The 22424-nt window shown below is 42.5% G+C and overlaps 1 protein-coding gene across 3 annotated transcripts in view; it reads left to right on the top strand.

The window, feature by feature from the left end:
- Positions 1-6544, top strand: part of TRIQK (triple QxxK/R motif containing) — a 51529-nt gene extending 44985 nt beyond the window's left edge. For all 3 annotated transcript variants that reach the window (XM_035125475.2, XM_060277710.1, XM_035125479.2), the window contains exon 4: positions 3736-6544. In XM_035125475.2, the coding sequence (XP_034981366.1) occupies positions 3736-3849 (114 nt within the window). In that variant the 3' untranslated portion in view covers positions 3850-6544. The remainder of the gene's footprint in view (positions 1-3735) is intronic.
- Positions 6545-22424: the final 15880 nt, after the last annotated feature.

Below are 22424 nucleotides of genomic sequence, written 5' to 3' on the forward strand. Positions count from 1 at the left end.
CCTCCAGCAGCGAAGGTAGAACACAGCCATCTCTTCTAACTCCCATTTCCCTCAGCTCCTTGGTCTTTCTTCTGATAAAAGTTAGTTTAAGCCAGGGGATCTGCCCTATCTGCAAAGACAGATGCAAAGGATTCATCCGGCTACTCTGCAAACGCCTTATCTTATGCTGCAAATCAGAAATGATTTTCTGTTACTCAACAAAAAAATAGAGTCAGCATCCTTACTGTGAATTTATTTAGTTCTGTCACACTTTCCCCTTAAAAACAAGCAGTGCTTGTTACATAGGGTAGCATCCAATGGTGATTGTCAGCTGCCAGATGGGAATTTGTCAGCAGAAAAATGAGGGAGGCCATTTTTGCAAGAACTTCCTTCCTCCTGCAGTGACCTGCATGCCCTGCCTCACTAAGTATGTTCTGGATTATTCTCTAACCTTCTGGAGTATAGCAGATTTCCCCCATTTTTTTTGACAAAGTAAAGAGAAGGGTGCTCATTCCTTTCTTCTCTACTGCCCCTAATTATCAGATTGCAAGAAAGAAGAAGCTGAGGAGGAGAGCAAGGAAGGATAGAGGAAATCAGAAGACTATGAACAACCCAGAGAGTGGGGTTACCTGAGGTAATTTTGCCCAGCAGCCCCTTAAGCAGTATGGCTGGGCCCAGGTAGGTCTAGGACAGGCATCCATTCATTTTCTTGTATCTACTACAGTTGTGCTCCTAGACCAGGCACCCCCAAACTCGGCCCTCCAGCTGTTTTGGGACTACAACTCCCATCATCCCTAGCTAACAGGACCAGGGGTCAGGGATGATGGGAATTGTAGTCCCCAAACAGCTAGAGGGCCGAGTTTGGGGGTGCCTGGTCTAGGAGCACAACTGTAGTAGATACAAGAAAATGAATGGATTCTGCCTAATATGACCATTGCATTTTGACATAGAGAAGACATGTGCCTGCAGTCCCCCATCGCTTTCTTTCTTTTTTATTCCCATTTCTTTCTGAAAACAAATTTTACATAGCTATTTTCTTTGAAATTCCATTAGATAAAACCAAGAGAAGTTTCCAAAGTTTAGACTAACCTGACGATCCTTATAATTATGGGTTGGGAACGAAAGCATGCCAGCAGTTTTTAAATGGCGTTGTTTTTTCAAACCTGTGAGTCACATTATTTGTGTGGAAGAGGAAATTTCTGCTACCTGCAGAATGACAATCCACTGAGAAATCTTTGCCCGAAGAAGCGATAATATTTGAAAAGTGTATGCGGTGGCATGTACTGAATTATGGATATGAAATACTGATAAAATATAAAGCGGATTCATGTAAATGCAAATGAAGTGTGTTCCAGAGGAGTTTGCGATGGGGGGGGGGAATTGACAGAGGAACGTTAACTCTTTCTCGGGGTGACACTATTTTGCTTTCTCTGATGTGAGTACTTTCAGAAGTGCTTGCAGAGAGAGAGAGAGCTTGCATGCTACGTGAAAATCATTAAATCCAGCTCAAAGATATAAAGTAGGCTCGAGTTACACAATGTGCAAACACGTATGTGTGAGAGAGGCCTTAATTATGTATGCCGTTCAAATGAGGAAGATGTCCTCCCAAAGGCCTCATTTATGCATGTCAACCCTAGAGCCAGTCCTCGTTGTGTCAGGTCACAGCCTTCCAGCATTAGATGAAACTGCGTGGGTACAATGGCTCTTAGCTTTAAATAGTCTTTTCAGAAGGTGGAAGAGCCCTGGTCTTTGTCCACCTGCCCCACATTCTTCCTGCAGTAAGTTTGAGACATGGGCTATAATTTAGAGAGCTGTAAAGCTCATTTTACAGAATAAGTTCCAAGTGCCTTGGGGGGGGGGGTTCCTTAACATTTTTTAAAATCGGTATGGTAGGTTGCTTCCCAGCTCCCAGAAAAGATAGGGAACTTTCAAAGTTCACACATATTGCCTAGGGAGAGGGTGCTGTTAAAAATGTGTGATGCTGCTGGCGCGCACTTGGATACCTTTAAAGTACTCTGTGAATTCTGTCCCTCTTCAGAGTCCTGGGCAAAAAGCTTGCTAAGCCTGTTATACAGTAATCTTTCTTCTTTAGCCTCATGGTCACCAGATTCAGTACTGATAACCAGACTAGAAGCGACTTTAAATGCACTTTTTAAAAATGTGCAGTTTGAAAAAAAAAGGGGGGGGGTTGAACAAGATTAGGGCCACAGTGGATGAAGAGAGAGAAATGAAGCCTCTGCTTCTGCTGTGATTCCAGTGAAAAGCCCCAGCCTCACCCGAGTGGTTGGTCCTGTTGGCCTTCATAGAAGTTGTTGGCCAAAGCAGTAGCTTGAGGGCTGGGGGTTGTCATCAGATTAGTGGCAGGGGAAAAGGGATTGAATTCTTCACCTCCAAAAATCCTGTGCTGTTCTTCACCCCCACAGCTACAGTATTTACGCTAATAAAGATGTATGTGTGTTAAACATAAAAAATGCATTAATATCACATCTACTTTAGCCCTTACTGTTAATGCATGTTAACCACCGAATCATAGAATTGTAGAGTTGGAAGGGACCCCATCCATGACAGATGGCCATCCAACTTCTGCTTAAAGGGAACTAGGCAGAGGGCCTTCTCGGTAGTGGCACCCGCCCTGTGGAACGCCCTCCCACCAGATGTCAAAGAGAAAAACAACTACCAGACTTTTAGAGGACATTTGAAGGCAGCCCTGTTTAGGGAAGCTTTATAATGTTTAATAGATTATTGTATTTTAATACTTCTGTTGGAAGCCGCCCAGAGTGGCTGGGGAAACCCAGCCAGATGGGCGGGGTATAAATAATAAATTATTATTATTATTATTATTATAAAAACCTCCAAGGAAGGCGAGTGCACTACCTCCGAAGGGAGCGTGTTCCACTCTTGCTGTCAGAAAGTTATTCCTGATGTTTAGTTGGAATATCCTTTCTTGTAGCTTCATGCCTCCAGAGCAGGAGAAAACAAGCTTGCTCCATCTTCCATGTGAAAGCCCTTTAGAAATTTCAAGATCATGGGGAAGGCTAGTGTCACGGTGGCCGGAATAGGCTACTTCAGAGTAACGACTCTACACAGCTCTGCATTTTATCTTTTATTGGTGCTGAGTATTTACAGTGCTGATGGCAGTGCTATTTACAAAGACACATCCTCTTCCCCCGACGCTTTCTGCGAAGTTCCGGAGTTGGGGGGACTGGTCTGCCCCCCTTCCTTCCCCCTTCCTGTCCCACCTGGGACGATGGCTCTTCTACCCTACCAGAGCCTTGGACACTACTTCCTGTTTCCCCACTTGAGCTGGAGCTTTCCCTCTTTTCAGCCTCGCTCGGGGCTGGGCTGGAACTCAGGAGGGGAGGGGCTTCGCAATATCCCTTGCCCCTCACATCCAGGTTTGCTCATGTGGTAAAACAAACCAACAAACCAATAGTAGTCTTCAATTTAGATTATATCATTATTTGGTCAGGGTGTTTGTTCATGGTTGTTGTTTTTTAAAGTGCATTTTGACATTGGTTAAGTAAACTTGTAGCTCTTTGCTGTTGATCTTACAGTGGGGCCTTGCATGAGGAGGGGCATCAAACTGTGCTTGAGTAAATTACAGGGTAAGTTTCCTACCATGAGAATTCACAATGTGTTGAGTAAATTGCATACAATGTTAATGCATTTATAAATGAAAAATGTCATTTGTTCTTAATTAAACTGAAATGATGACATATCTAACTTTTTTTAACCCCTATCTTATCATTGCTACAGGAAGTCAGCCTCATCCTTGCAGCTATATTGGTATTTCTGGTGGCATGTTATGCTTTCTTTTATCTTAACCTTTCCGAAGAGGTTGACCTTGAACTGGATCAAGATGAAAACTAGCAGATGTCTTTTTTTGCAAGCTTTTTCTTTTCTAGAAAAGAAGATTATGATGAACAAGCCATCTCTTCATGGAGGTGGCCATAACTTGAACAAGTTTGGAACACTTTGGAACACTTTTGATACTCATGAGAATATTGTAGCAAGGCTTACAGGTTTTAATGATGAAGCCCATTGACCAAACCTCTGTTATTCAGCCTGGTTTATTGAGTGATGTAGACCCTTTTCATAGTTTGTTTCATAATTTGAGCTGGAAAATATTTGATTCCGGAATATAGTTTCCTACATTTATGAGCATTACCATGTTGGAGGGCAGACTCTGATTTCCCTGGACTCATCTTGGAATTAATTTGTTATTTTCAAAGGATGGCAACAAGTAGAAGTCACAAAGAACAAGACAAACCGAAACCAAATAGGATGGAACTGGATGAAGTTACATTGTCTGTGCTGTCTGTGGGCATGCTTCCATTATTAACGATGTTAAGTTGCATTAAAGGCAGTAGGAAAGGTTCAAGCATATGTATAATTCTTAGACCAATACCAGTGAGAATTTAAATGAGCTTAACTATAGCTGGATCATACCCAGTAATTAGTGAGAGCAAATATTAGTATGCCAAGGTTTACTTTGACTTTGCGAGCAAAAAGTGTAGACAAGCTGGAGAAGAGGGATTCGACTAGACCAGCACAATCTTCTCCATATTAATGCATCAAGTGTACCTTCTTGCACCATTGGGCATGATGCTGCAAAAACACACATAGGTTGCATTGATTTCAGTAAGAGAGTAAAATGTGCTTAAATCCCATTTAGAATAAGGAGATTGTAAAATGCTGGATGTTGGCTGGAACACGCTCATTGTTATTAACTGCAAAACAGCCCAATGCCAAGATCCAGAGCTCAAAGGAGTCCAGAGGATGCTAACCAGGACATCACAATTTATGGACAATTAATGAATAGGTAAGACCTACTGAGTTCAATTGGACTTGTTCCCAGATAGGTTTGTATAGGATTGTAGCATAGGTTGGTTGCAACCTCTGCAAGTGTCAATTTCAACCAAGCAGTCTTAATTCATGGGGATTTTTAAAAACTAATTTGCAAAGATCACCTTGAGTTAACCACCTTGAGTTTCCATTTGCAAAGAAAGCAGATTTTTACAGAGAAAATAATTAAAGGTAATTTATGGTATTGGCATACAAGTTGATATACTTGGATTTATTTCCTAACAGCAAATTAAACTGTGCTCAAGTATGGCCATCAGAGAACCAAGAACCAGACAAGAGAGGTGTAATCAAATATTTTAAGATTGGAGCTAATGGAAACAGATGGGTCACTACACTGCTCTTCCCTCTCCCAGTGGGACCTTCGTCTAGAATCATAGAATCATAGAATCATAGAGTTGGAAGAGACCACAAGGGCCATCCAGTCCAACCCCCTGCCAAGCAGGAAACACCATCAAAGCATTCCTGACAGATGGCTGTCAAGCCTCTGCTTAAAGACCTCCAAAGAAGGAGACTCCACCACACTCTTTGGCAGCAAATTCCACTGCCGAACAGCTCTTACTGTCAGGAAGTTCTTCCTAATGTTTAGGTGGAATTTTCTTTCTTGTAGTTTGAATCCGTTGCTCCGTGTCCGCTTCTCTGGAGCAGCAGAAAACAACCTTTCTCCCTCCTCTATATGACATCCTTTTATATATTTGAACATGGTTATCATATCACCCCTTAACCTTCTCTTCTCCAGGCTAAACATACCCAGCTCCCTAAGCCGTTCCTCATAAGGCATCGTTTCCAGGCCTTTGACCATTTTGGTTGCCCTCTTCTGGACACGTTCCAGCTTGTCAGTATCCTTCTTGAACTGTGGTGCCCAGAACTGGACACAGTACTCCAGGTGAGGTCTGACCAGAGCAGAATACAGTGGTACTATTACTTCCCTTGATCTAGATGCTATACCATCAAAGCATTCTCTGCTGTGGCTTTCAGTGGATGTTTGCATAGAATGTGAAGAGCCTCGACTCAGTAAAAGCTACTTGGAGTCAACTCTGATCAAGCTCTACGTTCCAAAGCTTCCAAATTATCAAGAGTTGCCAGAAGAAACACTTCCCAAATAAGCATGCTTTAATAATTTGTAATTGTAGCACATCTATACATAGAATCACACGCCAAACCTCTCTGTTTAGAAGAACCCTTCTATTCCTTTTTTAAAAAAGAAGTTTATTTTCAGTGTCACCCTGGCTCCTTTGTGCATATATATCAGCAGTCATCTTTTTCATTCATTGCCAACTGTTCAAGGCACATGTGTTCTGTCAGAAATGGCACCTGGATGACAGAAGCTCAAGCATTCACATATGCCTCTGAAGCAGAGTTCCTTGCCTCTTGGGCTATCTTAACGAATGTAAATAGAAAGTTCAGTCGATGTTGATTTTAATTAGCGCATTGCTTCATTAATATAAAGTTGAAATTCTGTTTTAATTATACCATTGCTGCTCTTGCAATATCAACATGGAAGATACATGGTTGCTGGTTGTTGTTGTTTTGTTGTTTTTTTAAAAAAAATCTCTTTGGCAATTAGGCAGTCATTTTTCATAAGTTCAAATAGCGGTTAGCAAACCTTTCCCATACAAATTCCCAGTAAATTTGAAACACCCTGGCTCCTTCATACTTTCTTGTATGATACAATTCTAAATATACTGTATAAGTCCCCCCCCCCCAAAAAAAAACCCTCAGCTCCAAGGAAAAATAGATAATACAAAAAATGCATCTGAGTATATGATAAGGTCTACATTTTTTTTTACTTGTGATGAATTTGTGCAGAATTGATGGTTGGGAAATTTATGATGCTGTTCACATGGTTCATTCATTTTAATGGGGCATCAGAGAAGCCCTGTGCTGATTAGGATATGGAAGCTTAATAGAGAATTGTTTGATATGTTTATTGAAGCCTTGAAATTCATTTTAACATCCTGACCATAAAGCTACTCTGCTCAGTCTGTGGACCAAATCATAGGTGTTTCTTTCGCTGTTGTTTGTCATAAAGATTTTGAAAGTCAACTATTATAATGCATCCAAGTTGAAAGACATAATAACATGAAAACATTCCAAAAACAGGAAACACAATGCAGATCAATCCAAACTGAAAAATTGGTGACTTTACATGTAAAGTTTTACTTCTTTTGGCAGGATAATTCAGGTTTTTTATGACTAAAGAAATGATAATATGGTACTTGACTGAAATTGCAAAAAGAGAGAGAGAGAGGTAGTGTTCTGAATGCTTCCTGGCATTTTTTTTGTGTGTGTAGTGAATTCTGCTTGTAATTGTGAGAATGAAATTGGCAAATGAATAAAATGGCTATGATTATTTGTATAGGTTCCCCTCTCAATGGAACAATAAACAAACCGGGGTCTTGGTTCATGCAGCTTAGAGAACTGGCACCATCATTGCACTTTGGCACCCAGCCTGCATGACTTCTCCCATCTGTGGGGGAAGAATTATGAGATCAAGTGTTTGCATAGTGCACTAGTGATGACTATAGTCCTTCCTTTTCCTCCTCAATGCACCCCTGCCCACTCACGTTCCTGCACACCAGCCTGACAGTGAGCCCAAGGGAAATGGATGTTGCTTCTCCATCTCCTCCCTTTTGTCATTGCTTGCATGCCAGAAAGGGCAGGTGAACAGGCAGGACTAGCAAGGAGGAAGAGTAGCAGAACCAAGCAGTTTCAGAGCATAATAGGGCTCCAAGGGGTGTGGGCCATGACAAATGCCTAGCAATTTGTCATGGCACCAGCTTTCCTTGGGGTGGGAGTGGAGGGGTGTTTGATTGTTCCTTGTTCCTTGTACCCAGTGCTTTTTTTTCTTAAAAATTGTTTAGGGGCACTGGCGTAGCAAGGGTGGTGCGTTGGGGGCGGGTCGCCCCAGGTGCCACCCTGGAGGGGGGTGACACTGGCGCAACCCCCTGCAACTCCCAAGCTGAGCCCCACCACCCGGTAAAAACCCTCGCTTGGCATGGCAGCAGCTGGCTCTCTCTCTCTAATAATAATAAAAATAATATTGTGAATGCATATCTTTTTATGTGACCATTTAATTTATCCTCAGTGTGCCATGTTTTATATAATAACACATAGATTTAAAATGTTTCCAAGAAGGGGAAAAGGAACTTTATATGGTAAGTCAATGTCCTTAACCAGTACCATTCTCTGCTAATGTTTACTGAATCCCAAAATTGTGAAGAGACAGCCAAAATGTTAGGTTCCAGTGTCTCTCAAACAGATGCCTCAGCATTATTTTGTAGCTTGTTTGGATGAATAAACATGCACAACTGTGAAATGTTACATTGTAGGAGCCTTTTTATTTTTTAAAAAATGGGCCAATCTGTTTACTGTCCCCAGTTGAGACAACAGTATCAGTTATTGCCAGTTTGGGCAGCACTGCAATTACTAGTACCAGACAAGTACCTGGGAGCTGCAATAGCCTTTAAAACTTGTAACTTTGGGGGCTATTGGATAATTGTATTCAGTTTGCTTTGCATGTTAAATCAAAGACAAACATATAATTATTAAAACACTGTCCTATTTTTTCCCCTTTTTGTGTTTACCTCACCCCCCCAAAATAATTTGGTGAAATTGTGGAGGTGAATTCATGTATCAACATTCCACTTTACTTCCTGAAAATAGGAATTGCTAAGGCTGCAATCCGAAGGACACATATCAGGAAGAAAGTTCATATCTCTAGTAAACATACTTGGAGGGTCAAAGTGTTTAGCCTTTATACCAGCCATTAGCCAGTTATGGTTGGGTCTACAGAAATCAGGAAAAGAACTTAGGAAGGGAAACTTGCCCTTTGGTTTTAGACAGAAGCCTTGTTAATAAGTCCAGACGTTTCTTGACCAAAAAATAATACAGTCATACCACGGTTTAAGTACGCCTCGGTTTGAGTATTTTCAGTTTTAGTACTCCGCGGACCCGTCTGGAACGGATTAATCCACTTTCCATTACTTTCAATGGGAAAGTTCGCTTCAGGTTAAGTACGCTTCAGGTTAAGTACAGACTTCCGGAACCAATCGTGTTTGTAAACCGAGGTACCACTGTAATAGATAAACCATTTCACCCATTTGAACTTGACTCTATTAAGTCATTTGTAACATATAGTATCTGTAGTGTTAAAGGGAAGGGGACATAGGACACTGTCTTATACTGAGTTTGATCATTGGTCCATATAGTCAGTATTGCCTATATTGATTGGCAGAGGTTCTCCAGGGTTTCAGGCAGAAGTCTCTCAATCCAATCTGGGTCATTCTGCATGCAGTACAGATGTTCTATCGCGGATCTCTGGCCCTTCCCCCAGAAAAGAGCCACCCCTGCTAATTTTCAAATGGTCCCTAGCATCTCACCTGAGGGTAATGAATTGAGATAGATAGACAGACAGACAGACAGACAGACAGACAGACAGACAGACAGATGGTAGATACTTTAGATAGTACAATGAAATTGAATGCCATCCCATAAAAACAAAACAAAAACACATTTACAGCCACACACACACATACACACACACCCATCACAACTCCCCAAGATCTTTGAATAGTAGCATTTGGGATGTTTATTTTATTTCCTGGACTATTTGAAGTGGTGTCTATCTCACTGAATGGAGGATAAACATTTTAATGTAATTGTAAGCATCATTCCTAAGGCTTTAATGGGTCAAGAGCTTGTGACTTCATCTTAGCATTCCGGGGGGGGGTCAGCACCCACACTTTGAGAAATCACACGTGTTAACAAATACCGGCAGGGCCTGCCAAACTCTGCCCCCAATTGGTACAACAGTACTCCCCAAAGAGAGTGCATTCTCCTAGTACAGTGGTACCTCGCTAGACAAATGCCCTGCTAGACGAATTTTTCGCTAGACGAATGGGTTTTGCAATCGGAGATTGCCGCGCAAGACGAATTCGTTTTGTGAAAAATTCGTCTAGCGAATCGCGGTTTCACATAGGAATGCATTGAAATTCAATTAATGCGTTCCTATGGGCAATAAAATAAAATAAATTTCAATGCATTCCTATGGGATTTGCTAGACGAATTTTTCGCAAAACGAATTGACTCACAGAACAAATTAAATTCGTCTTGCAAGGCACCACTGAACTTCGATAAACCCTTTTCCAGGACCACTGTTTCAACCAAGTATTTCTTTGGAAACATTTAATGAGCTCTTAACAGACATTATGGAGCCCAGTAAGGAAATGGATTTATTCATTTATGGATTCAAGCAATGAAACAGTGGTTAATAGACACGTTAGAGCTGAAGTTCTCAAGCCATTTATCCTGGGGTACTCTTTATCCCAGAGTACATTTATCCTGGAGTACCCTGTGTGACAGCTGCACATTGAGTTTCCATGTTTACAAAATTGATTTCATGAATTCTGAAGCCAAGCACTCAGTTTACCACGGCATCTTTTTGCAGCACAATAGGGGACCTGCTGGAAGTTGCACTTAAATTAGTGTGCCTTGCTTTCCTGGAGTAATCTCTCGATGACAAATAGATTGTCAGATTGAGATACACCTCAATAGATCAGCTTTCTGAAGACATTATCTCCTGAAATGACACGGGGCAGAGGCAAAAAACCAACATCCAATTATAAGGAAATCTCCTCTCAGGATAAGTTGCCAACATTTTGGATTCATTATTAGATTTAATAATGCTACAAAAGAGCCCTGGAACTCTCGACTTTTATTTATCGCAACTCAGTGGCATTTGAGGGAGAGGCGATGCGGCACAAAGGTAAAGAATTGCCAGAGAAGAGCAGCTTGAGAATGGCTAAGATTAATGAACAGATAAAGACATATGATTGCCTGCCTTTCCAGAACAAGCAGCTACCAGCTCATTAAGCCGGTGAGAACTCTTGAGACAGTTGTTACAAACAGCCTTGCTTTGAGCAGGAAATAGTGGCATCTCAGTTCACATTTATAAAGGCTTCTGGCACGACAGCAAGAGGAAAGCCTTAAAGGATGGCACATTTATGCCAGAATGTGTGTGCTCGAAGGTGAGCCTAAGGAATGGTTGTTTTAAGGGAGAAATGCATTTCCTAGCAAACTTGTCCCAATCATCATAATAGCGACATAATTTTGTATATATAGTAACTAATTGCAAACAGATTCCATAGTAAATTATCCGTATCAGATAAACACACAATCCTTCCCAACAATTTATTACAGTACATTTTTTTTTAAAAAAAGTATGCATTTTGTTATTACCTTCCTATACTGTAGTTCAAATCACCTAACCCTGTTGATTTGTCCATGGAGTTTTCTTGGCAGGGATACTGGAGTGGCTTGCCAGTTCCTTCTCCAGGTGGATCACGTTTAGTCAAAACTCTCCACTATGACCTGTCCATCTTGGGTGGCCCTGCATGGCATAGCTCATAGCTTCTCTGAGTTATTCAAGCCCCTTCGCCACGACAAGGCATTGATCCATGAAGGGGGATTGAGGGCACTAGGAGAAGGGGACGACAGAGGACGAGATGGTTGGACAGTATTCTCGAAGCTACGAACATGAGTTTGACCAAACTGTGGGAGGCAGTGCAAGACAGGAGTGCCTGGCGTGCTATGGTCCATGGGGTCACGAAGAGCCGGACATGACTAAATGACTAAACAACAACAACAACCCTGTTGATTAACATTTCACTCATTTACACTCTTTAGCGTGAACAAAGAGTAGTGCAGCTGATGTGTTTTCTTGAGGCAATGTTGGTGTCAGCTTTTAGACTACAGAACTTTTCACAAGCAGAGCAGAAATGCGCATAACTCTCAGGCATGTGAATAGTGAGGTGGGTGACCTGAAGGATTTGGAGGAAGAGTGTGATACAGATGTAAGCGATTCAAAAACAGATGCATGCACATATATTTGTCTTGAGGGCATACATAGTGGGGCCATAGCTAAGATGGGATGAGAACTCTGGATTCCTTAGGTCTGGTCCTCTTTCCACTGTGCTAGTGTGGGTCTTTTTCAGTAAAAGGCAAAAGATTTATACTATCTGAAGAGAAACCAGAGTGGGTCTTTTTCTATGGGAATGATACGCATCGCATGCATGTATATACTTGGAACACTCGGGGCCAAACAAGATGACATGTGCTAGTAACATGGAAAACGCCACATGATCAGGTTTTACTGCCTTGCAACTCCTCTGCAGCAAAGTGAAAATTGATCTTGCAATTGGTTTATGCTGAAGCTGGCAGCGTGAATGGAACTGGTTGCAGCTGCTGACAAAGAGAACCAATCAAATGAAACACGAGCAGAAGACACAGAGACCAAGTATAATAGCCCACAAGCACCTGCATCTCTGCGGGAATATCCAGGTTGCATGCATCCAAGGAATTTGGATTCTGCTCTGCTCTGCAATGAACACTCTTGGGTTCATTGAAGCTGTGTATATTCAATGGATATGTAGAAGCACGGGATTTGTTACACAGCACAGTATCCACCAACTGGAGAAACTCGGTGACTTAAAACTGGGCGGTACCCGGAGAAACTCAGAAGTTACTAGGGCAAATGAGCAGGTAGGTTGGAGTGGCATGCGGAGCAACTTTCCTCCCCTGTCTAGCCGAAGAACAAATTATGCAAACAATAAAAATATGCAAGTTTGCATTCATGTTGGTTGCAAAATTACATTTCCATAGCTGTCAAGTTTTCCCTTTTCTCGCGAGGAAGCCTATTCAGCATAAGGGGATTTCCCTTTAAAAAAAAGGGAGAACTTGACAGCTATGCATTTCCCTTGGCAGATAAGGAATTTATTCATTAGTAGATAGCTCTGAAGGTCAAACTCTACAAACAGAATTTTGGGGTTATATCAAGCTAAGTCATTCTCCGAGTGGATCTATTAAAATCAAAGGACTTCCCCATCTGTACATCATGCCACAGTATCCTACCACTTTAAATAGTCAGTGCTTCCACCAAAGATTCATGGGAGCTGCATTTTGTTATGGGTGCTGAGAGTTCTTAGTAGACACCTCTTTTCCTGTCACAGTACTACAATTTGTAAAGCTTTCTGAGAAGGAAGGTTGATTTTTTAAAACTGGTTTTTTAAAAAGTATTTTTTTTTATTGGGAATGGTAGCTCTGTGATGATTAAGTTAAGCCTACTGGGTCTACTCAGAGCAGGACATGGAGGCAAATCTATGTTATCTAGAATGGCCTGTGGTTTTGTTGCTTGGTATAAATAGCCCATTTTTCAGGCTCATTTGAGTTGTTGAGAAACGAGAAACTAAACGTTACTGGCACAAGCACACATTTCCTTGCATGGCTGGCTGGTGGGCACCTAAAGGAAACTCCAAAGGTGAGGATCACAAATGTTTTCACTTAAATTGTTCTCTAAGAGCCAGTGTGGTGTAGTGGTTAAGAGCGGTAGACTCGTAATCTGGGCAACCAGGTTTGCGTCTCCGCTCCTCCGCATGCAGCTGCTGGGTGACCTTGGGCTAGTCACACTTCTTTGAAGTCTCTCAGCCCCACTCACCTCACAGAGTGTTTGTTGTGGGGGAGGAAGGAAAAGGAGAATGTTAGCCACTTTGAGACTCCTTCGGGTAGTGATAAAGCGGGATATCAAATCCAAACTCTTCTAAGGTAAATGTAAACTCTACATTGACAAACACGTTCATCTGATTTCTCTCCTTCCTTGTTAGCACTCACACATGGCACAAATAGTGAGAGAGATGCTGGATGCTGAAAGGTACTCAAGATGTATATTGGAAACCACAGGAATTAGAAAACAAAAAAGTGTTTTGTTCCTGGGGTGGGCAGCCAATTCTGAGCTCACCCATGCCCACATCATCCGCCTTCAGAAGATATACAGTGTGTGTAATGTGTGTGTGTGTGTGTGTGTGTGTGTGTGTGTGTGTGTGTGTGTGTAATATTTATTTGCTTATTCCATTTCGAGACCCAAGTCTTCTGGGTGATTTACAAAAATCAATGAAATACAGAAAGACAATTCAGTCACTGAAACATTTTCAATACAAATGACCACCCCTCAGAACCGAGCATAAACACTACCAAAAACAAAAGAGATAAGAATAAAATGAAAATATGGACCTTGAGCTTGTTTGGAGGTTCTAGCAGGGGAGCGCAGCTATCGTATACCCTTGACCGAAGAACGGTACACTCCTTCTATCTGGGATGGTCGTCCTCTTCCACCGAGTGCGCAACTTCGGGAAGGACGCACATGGAGCGGTGAGGGAGGAAGGGGACACCCGCCTAGCCAGCCAGATCAGCCGAATCAACCCTGGAGATCAATGGGGTGACAGATGTCGCAGCCAGATCGCCCTCACATCGCCCTATATATGAAAATATATAGGGTTGTATTCAACTAACTTGCAAACCCATTGAAATTAATGACCATGACTAACTTTCCAATGTATCTACTCTGAGTAAAAGTTACTTGAGTCCAACCCTGTGTGTGTGCGCGTGCGCGTGCGCGCTACATAGTAAGGCAGGATAAATGCAAATAAAGAAGAGAGGGAGACTAATCCCCAAATCTGTGCTGCTAGAGGGGGTTAGGATCCAGTGGCTAATCTCATCTGCTGGAGGTAGAAGGAACTCCACCATCATGGAGGCATTCATGGAAAAGCTATCACCGGCAATGTCCCCATTGTCAAAAGCCAGTGTAGGTTCCTAAAGTTGGCAATTGCAGGATGGAGTCAGACCACAGCCAGTTATGGATCTGCTGAATCCTAAGATGTTCCATTCCCCGGAGTGGAGTTCAGTTTGGGTCCCTCACCTGTATCAGTCCATAGTTACCGCAACAGCAACGCTACAACGCCCCAAACACCGCTGCTGACATTAGCAGTAGGTCCCAGGATACTGTAGGTCTGAGCCACAGCTCCCTAGCTGTGGTTTGGATTTCTCTGTCCATAAATCAACCAGAGTGCCTGGATTAACTGGCATCTGGAGATCTGATTCCTCCCCCCCACCCCGGACTCTATGCTGGGTCTGCATTAGCTTCTGGGCCTTAGCAATGGCATCATCACCAATGTCTATAGGTGTCAGTCCTTGCCTTGGCAGTGACCTGGCTCTCCCAGATGTATCTCCTCCACTTTGGATTAGTTACTGGAAGTGGAGGGTTGGTGGTGATGGGATCCACTGTGAAGTCCATCTGTGCAGGATATGATTGTTGCATGCCAGGGCTTGGAGGCATCAACACCTTCCTAATATGGGCCAAGTCAGATCTGATTTTCTTTCTAAAAAATATTTTTTTTAGTGATTTATCATAAACATGCACAAACTAACATAACCATACAATAACAGAACTATGCACAAATCGTATTCTGTATATATGAAAAAAACAAAATACAGAGATGCATTTACATATAGCCAAGGTTTTAAGATGAATCTATATAGCCCAACTGCAATGAGGGCTTTGGGAGGAGAACTTGTATGACTCTCTCTGTTTATATAATCAAAACTATGCAGTTTGGCTTCACCCCAGTTTCCACGTCTGTGTCTGACCCGACCAGATCTGATCTGATTTTCAATAAATCTAGGGAGAAGTGGATATCTAAAATACAGGGTCTGATTGTGCATATTTCAGTTTGATGCCATCTGCACAAAAGACAGTTTCAGAAGAAGATGCAAACCCTGCCAACTTCAGTACCTTAAAAATAATTAATAAAACCACCAGTGAGAAACAAAATGAAATAATCATGGCTCAACACTGTTACATCTCACTCTACGTTGGGAAATTTTCTCTCCCCCACTCCAACCACCTTCTGTTATTTTAAAAATACAAGGGCATCTGTAACTAGGTAGTGACAGAAGCAGCTTAATCCCAGAATAACAAAGTTCCTACATCTCATTTCTCAGATGCTTCAAAAGAAAATGTGCTAGAGGCCCAGTTTAAGTGGGGGTTAGGTTCCAAGGCACCGCATGTTTAAGTGAAATCATGTATATTTGAAACACTGTTGAAAAAGCCTGAAAACACCTCATTGTGCCTCTGCACCAGCCCGTTCCACCCCTTTTTGTGACATTTTTAGGTCACTTACGGGCTCGGTGCAATACCTCCATGTACAAAACGGTTTCTGCCTGTACATAAATGAAAATTACTGTATCATATTGGCAGCTAGGAACTGGGGCAAATGAAACAGACCTGCAATCCCACTGCAGCTATAGGAATAAATTCATAAAGGTGTATCAGATGCTTGCTCTTGTTTTCTGTTGCAGTTTGTAAGAAGAGGCATTCAAAAATATTTATGTGAATTGAACAAGCAAGTAGGACACAAACACACACACACACACACACACACACACACACACACACAGATTCAAGTATGATTTTCACATTACAGCTTTATTATCCTGGCAGGTTTTTGAATTCATTTATGGAACATCATTACATCTGCTGTGTAGAGCACTCCAAGGAATTGTTACAGGTGTGCCCTACCTGTTGCTTACGATGTCTGGACTGGTATTGCTAAGATAATAGTTAGAAAAACGTTGTTGGTTTGAAAGCATTTACCACCAGTTTAACTAAATGTGCCAGTCAAAACCAGGCGAATAATGTCCTTTAAAATTCCCTGGGGCAAATATTGTTATATCATTAGCACATAGCATCATTTTAAATTGATTGAAATGGAAGCAGAACTTGATTTATTTTCTTCCACTCTGTGTAAAGTTGGTGGGTGGGGGAACCAAAACTAAATTTTGCATCGATTTCCTAGGGTGCTATATCCCTACCAAGTGCCCTGGACAAAATCCCTATTCAGGTTTCTCCCTGTGTATCGACAAACAGATGAAGAAAAGCCCCACCCCCTCCAGCTCATCATTCCTACACATTTTAGAGCCCTCCATGAAATCTGAGGGTTCTCCGCATGATTTAGAGCCCTTCACAATCAGGGCTTTACATTGTGAAGGAGCCTCTATAAGTAGTAACGGCTCCCTACTTCAGACCTTCACCCTCAAATTTTTTGAGGGCTCTAAACAGTGTGACAATGATGTGTCACAGGGGACAGGACTTGGCAATATACCATACTTTTCTGTCTGTAAGACGCCCCCATGTATAAGACGCCCCCTATTTTTGGAGACTCAAAGGGTGGGAGATGGCACAGAGTTGTTGAGCTTTTTTCTTTTTGTGGAGGATTGCCTGGAGTTGTTGAGCTTTTTTGGGGGGGGGGTTACCCAGGGTTGTTGAGGGATTGCCAAAAATCACTCACCTGCACACATCGCAAAATCCGCCTCCCGTCTGTCCCATCGCCAGCAGAAGCTGGGAGGAGAAATGGAAGGTCCCAGGTGAGAGCTGGGAAGGGCTTCTACCTTCTGTGGGCAGTAAGATTTCAGAAAGGACTCCATATTCAGCTTATCCTTTTTGCATTACTTTGTAGCTTTTAAAATTTAGTTTAGTTTTCTATATTGTATTGTATTGTATTGTATTATGAAAAACTTTAGTAAAAATCTTATATAACAGATTAAGAAATATATTCACAGATTAGTGCAGAAACAAGCAGGGGAAGATGAATGAGTGAACGCATGCAAAAGTGACATGAACAAGAACTAGTGTGAGACAGTGGCGTGTGGTCAGTGGACTAGGCTAGTCCCCTAAGTGTTCCCAGTAAAATAAAATAAAAATAAAAATATTTTTTTCATTTATATCCCACCCATCTGGCTGGGTTTCCCCAGCCACTCTGGGCAGCTTCAAACAGAAAAATACGATAAAACATCAAACATTAAAAACTTCCCTTGACATCTGATAGGAGGGCATTCTACAGGGCGGGTGCCACTACCAAGAAGGCCCTCTGCCTTAGAGTATTGAAGTATTAAAACCTGGCACCTCCTTCCCAAAGCCTGAGAAGCTTCTGCCTGGCTTAGGGAGAGGGGCAAAATGCTCATACATGTGACGTTTGAGACATCGTGAGGTCAGGCTTGTGTTCCTCACCCCAATTGCCCTCGTACATCAGTGCCTCTGGCCCTAACTGTTCCCCTATGAAAAAAATTCACTGCATGCCACTGGTGTGATTCGTGCACCCCAGCACTGAGCGGGTGGAGAGATAAGATGCAATCTCTCTCCCACTCTCTAATGGACATACATGGGTGACTGTAGAAAACTTGTAGTCTCTGATCTGGCCCTCTTCTCCGTAGCACAACGGACCTGGAAGTTAAATTTTGTTCTTGCCTATTTAATCTTACCAAATATTTGCAATGTATTATTCTTGCATTCTGCTATCTTAAATTTGGTTTCATTGGTCACTTGTTAATCTCCTGTTTAGAAGGTGGGCTGGTCTTCTTGCCTTTGACAGCCCAGAATGATAAGCTTACGTCTACCTTTTCCCTGCCCCTGGATTGCGAGGGAAATGAGGGAGAGGTCCTTCCTTGGTTATTTTCCCTGCATGCACACATTTCAGGGAAATAGCTTGCCCTTAATTAACATTCCACTCATGTACCCAGTTCTTAAGTTGCGGAAATGGCTTTAGCAAGAGGAAGCCTATACTTAGGAGAGTTTTCCCTCGATGGCTCTTTCTAAAGTAGCACTACAGGAATGCAAACACACAAGAGGTTTTGAGAACAACAAGGTCATAGAAACAATAACTATCACAAATGACTGCTAATAATGTATATTTTTCCTCTTTAACTACCATCCACACTGCTGTCCCACTTCTGAATAATACAGCTGTGAAAGTAATTAATTAATGTAGGAATGGGGTTTAATAATAGCACAAGCTCTCTCATTGGTTGCTGGCACCAGCTACCATGCTGATAACAGGTCCCTGCCATTGTTGTCACCTCACTAGAAAATTAGCATTTAATTAACTTAGGGAGCTGTGGAATCATTTTGATGCAAGACTTATTTGTATCTTTCAAAATTCAACGCTCCTTTTTAAAGCAGGATAATCCAGATGTGCAGGCTACTGGGCTGCAAAAATATATATATATATACCCACAAAGCAACAACTCTGGGGGCTGGCTGGGCAGCTGCAATGGTTACCCTGGGTTGAGGAGAAATCAGAATGATTAAAAACCCTGCTCACAGATTGCTTCTGATATGTGCACAATGGAATAAACAGATCTTCCGCTGGTATTTTATTCTCAGTTTTAAAAGTTTATTTCTGTTCTACGCTACACCCTACCTCAAGAGCACCAGATGGGTAATGGTTTAATGCAGACATAAAAATTAGATGGTTTTCTGCCCTAAAGACTCACAATTGTGAAATACCTGAAGTCGCTGGAGCACATCTTTGAATTTGAATGTCTATTGCCTGAATCTTTTGTAGAGTTAACTCTTCTATACGAAAACTCTTTCTTGGTTGTGGTGCTCTTTCTTGTTTTTTTATTTATTTTTAAGGCAGGTGAATATCCTTAGGACATGATATAAAGGGTCTGGTGGATCAGTCCATAAGTTTATCTCATTCAGCATTCTTTTTCTGACTGTAACCAGCTAAATGCCTTGGGGAAGCCCACAAGCAAGCAAAAGCTATTCTTCATCGTTTGCTCTCTCCAACTGGTGCATTGCCTCTGATGCCTAGTCTCAGGGTATAGACTGAAGACGCAAGGGGCTACCTCCTTACTGAAACCTAAGAAAGTCTGGGACTTGTCATTGCCTGGGAACCACATGCTGATACACTTCCAGATTCATTTCAAGGTTCTGATGTTTCTGTTACTGTTGGCGTCCCTCTGTCTTGGGCGACAATGGAGGAGTGAAGTCAAACTTTGAGAAGGTCTCAGCACCTGCTGTGGCTGTAGAGCCTGACACAGGAGAGGCAAGTTTTGTTGCAGCTGGGGCAGATTAAGGCATCTGGTTCTGCTGCTGCAGATATACCATGGCGTTTCTTCTTTCTGCACTCCTCCTCTGGTCACATGTGGATGCATGTCCTGACTGCCTGTCTCCAGGCACTGTGGTCTGCAAGGGATTCCCAATTGGTGGGGTTGATGTTGCCAACCTTCTGCATCTTTTTAGCACAGAGTTGGTTATGGTATAAGATCCTAAATGGCTTGGGTCCCAATAGCTTGAAGGAGCACCTCTTCCCGTTCTCTGCCAGCTCAAGCTTTGAGGTCTTCAGAGGAAGTCCTACTTGTGGTTCTGCCTATGAATATTGGTGGCCTGGGACAGGACCATCTCTCTTACGGAATTCCTTGCCTCTTGAGACGCAGCTGGCATCTTCAGTGCTGAACTTCCATTGCCAGTTAATCATGTATCTATTCACCAAAACCCTTGGAATATCCTGAGTTGGTGGACTGTGGCTTAGAATGTTTTTATTCCCTGCTGTATTATGAGTTTTTTTGAGCTGAATTACGCTTTGGCTTTAAAATGACTGTTTCCTGATGCATTGGATTTGCATTTCATGTTTTGGGCCTATGTGTATTGCAAATGAATAGCAGTCTATAACCAAGAAATAACAACACTGTCTGCCAATTAGCTTACCGGGCTAAATTCAAGGTGTTGGACTGGTGTACAAAGCCCTATACAGATAAAAACCAGGATACCTACAAGATTGTCTTATCCCTTACATGCCTAACTGATCCCTTCATTCTGCAGGAGAGGGAATCCTGCAAATACCATCCTAACAAGAGATCCTTTCTTCACCAGGTCAGAATCTGGCCTTTAGTGTGGAGCTGCCCATCATTTGGAACCCCCTCCCATTATATATAGAATCATAGAGTTGGAAGGTATCACAAATATCATCTAGTCCAACCCCCTGCAATGCAGGAATATTTTGCCCAATGTGGGGCTCGAACCCACAACCCTGAGATTCAGAGGCTCATGATGTACCAACTGAGCTATGTTAGGCATTTCCTTTTTGGAGCCCATTGAAGATGTCCCTCTTTCAACAAGCCTCCTAAATGGAGACCTTTTATCTCAGTTTTAGATTTAGAAGGAAGGCAGGATATGTAAGGAAATACAAAATAAATGCCTTTCAAGTTCCATCCTCTATGAATTTTCCTCATTCTAAGTTGCGCGGGTGGCGCTGTGGGTTAAACCACAGAGCCTAGGGCTTGCTGATCAGAAGGTCGGTGGTTTGAATCCCTGCGACGGGGTGAGCTCCTGTTGCTCTGTCCCAGCTCCCGCCAACCTAGCAGTTCAAAAGCATGTCAAAGTGCAAGTAGATAAATAGGTACCACTCCGGCAGAAAGGTAAACGGCGTTTCCGTGTGCTGCTCTGGTTCGCCATAAGCGGCTTAGCCATGCTGGCCACATGACCTGGAAGCTGTACGCCGGCTCCCTTGGCCAGTAAAGCGAGATGAGCGCCGCAACCCCAGAGTCGGTCACGACCGGACCTAATGGTCAGAGGTCCCTTTACCTTTACCTAAGTCATGTAGCCACTGCCGCCACCATCTTGTGCCAATGAATTCTGTAATTATGTAGCATATAAAGAAAGGCTTCCCTTTATCTGCCCTGAACCTTCTGCCTTGCGTGTTCTAAGTGACTTATTTGTACTCCCACAGGAAGCCTCTTTCCTGGCATCACCAGGACTAGAGTGACTTATTTTGTTCTTCTGCAGCCTGCCACTTGCTGCGGAAGGGGGGGGGGAGTGGCAACCAGATATTATACTCTCATCGAAAGGGATTGGTGGCTGCGTTGCAAAGGGCCAAGTCCCGGGAGGGTTGCTCATTCCTGCCATTACAGCAGGCTGACAGGTAGGGACTGACAGCACCCATCAATCACGCCTTTAACGGCCTGAACCTTTGCCATTTCTTTTTCTGAGAGCAGCAGCCAAGCAGACAAGCTGTGTTGTGCTGTCAATGAGGTAAAAGTCCTTGGTGTCAGAACTTCTCCTGAGGGGGTTCTCCACTGTTGTGCATTTTGAGTTGAGAGCAGCTGCCCTCTCTCTTGTCTCTCTCTCTCCCACCCCCGTAATGCATTTTTTTTTAAACCTGACCATGAGGTGAATGATAACATGACTAAGGAATGGGATGGAATTATGATCAATCCAGATGTTTCTTCAATCTCTGTGTGTACACTGGATTTGCTTGACACTGTGATAGGTTTGTGGTGTGACAGAAGCCTGATTGGGACAATCCGATTAAATTGATACAGCCAAAGAATTGGCTGGCTCCTGATATCCTTTTCAATAGACATGAAACATTAACAAAGGCATAGACTCCTAGGAGCTGAGGCAGTTTCAGTCTCCCCACTGTATTTGTTGATGGGGTGGGGCTGAGCATGCTCTGGAATGTTGAATATCAGGTGGAAAACAAAGATCTGAAATGGTAAGCAAAATGGCTTTCTTGCAAACCTAACAGATTATGGTTTTCCAGGGAAAGTCTTGGGATCCTGATCTGTTATGGAGTGAAGATGTTATGGAGTGCAGATCTCATGACAGAACTAATAACAGGTATCAGCACCAGTGATCTAACATATATATCCCAAAAAACTATTGTGACTGGGAAAGCTTGTTTTGAAGGCATGACAATAAAAAAATTTTTTTATCTCTCTGTGGGACAAGAAGCTACAGTTAGAACTGGATATGGAATAACTGATTGGTTCAAAATTGGGAAAGGAGTACGACAAGGCTGTATATTATCTCCCTGCTTATTTAACTTATATGCAGAATTCATCATGCGAAAAGCTGGACTAGATGAATCCCAAACCGGAATTAAGATTGCCGGAAGAAATATCAACAACCT

Source organism: Zootoca vivipara, chromosome 8, assembly GCF_963506605.1.
Source record: "Zootoca vivipara chromosome 8, rZooViv1.1, whole genome shotgun sequence".
NCBI lineage: Eukaryota > Metazoa > Chordata > Lepidosauria > Squamata > Lacertidae > Zootoca > Zootoca vivipara.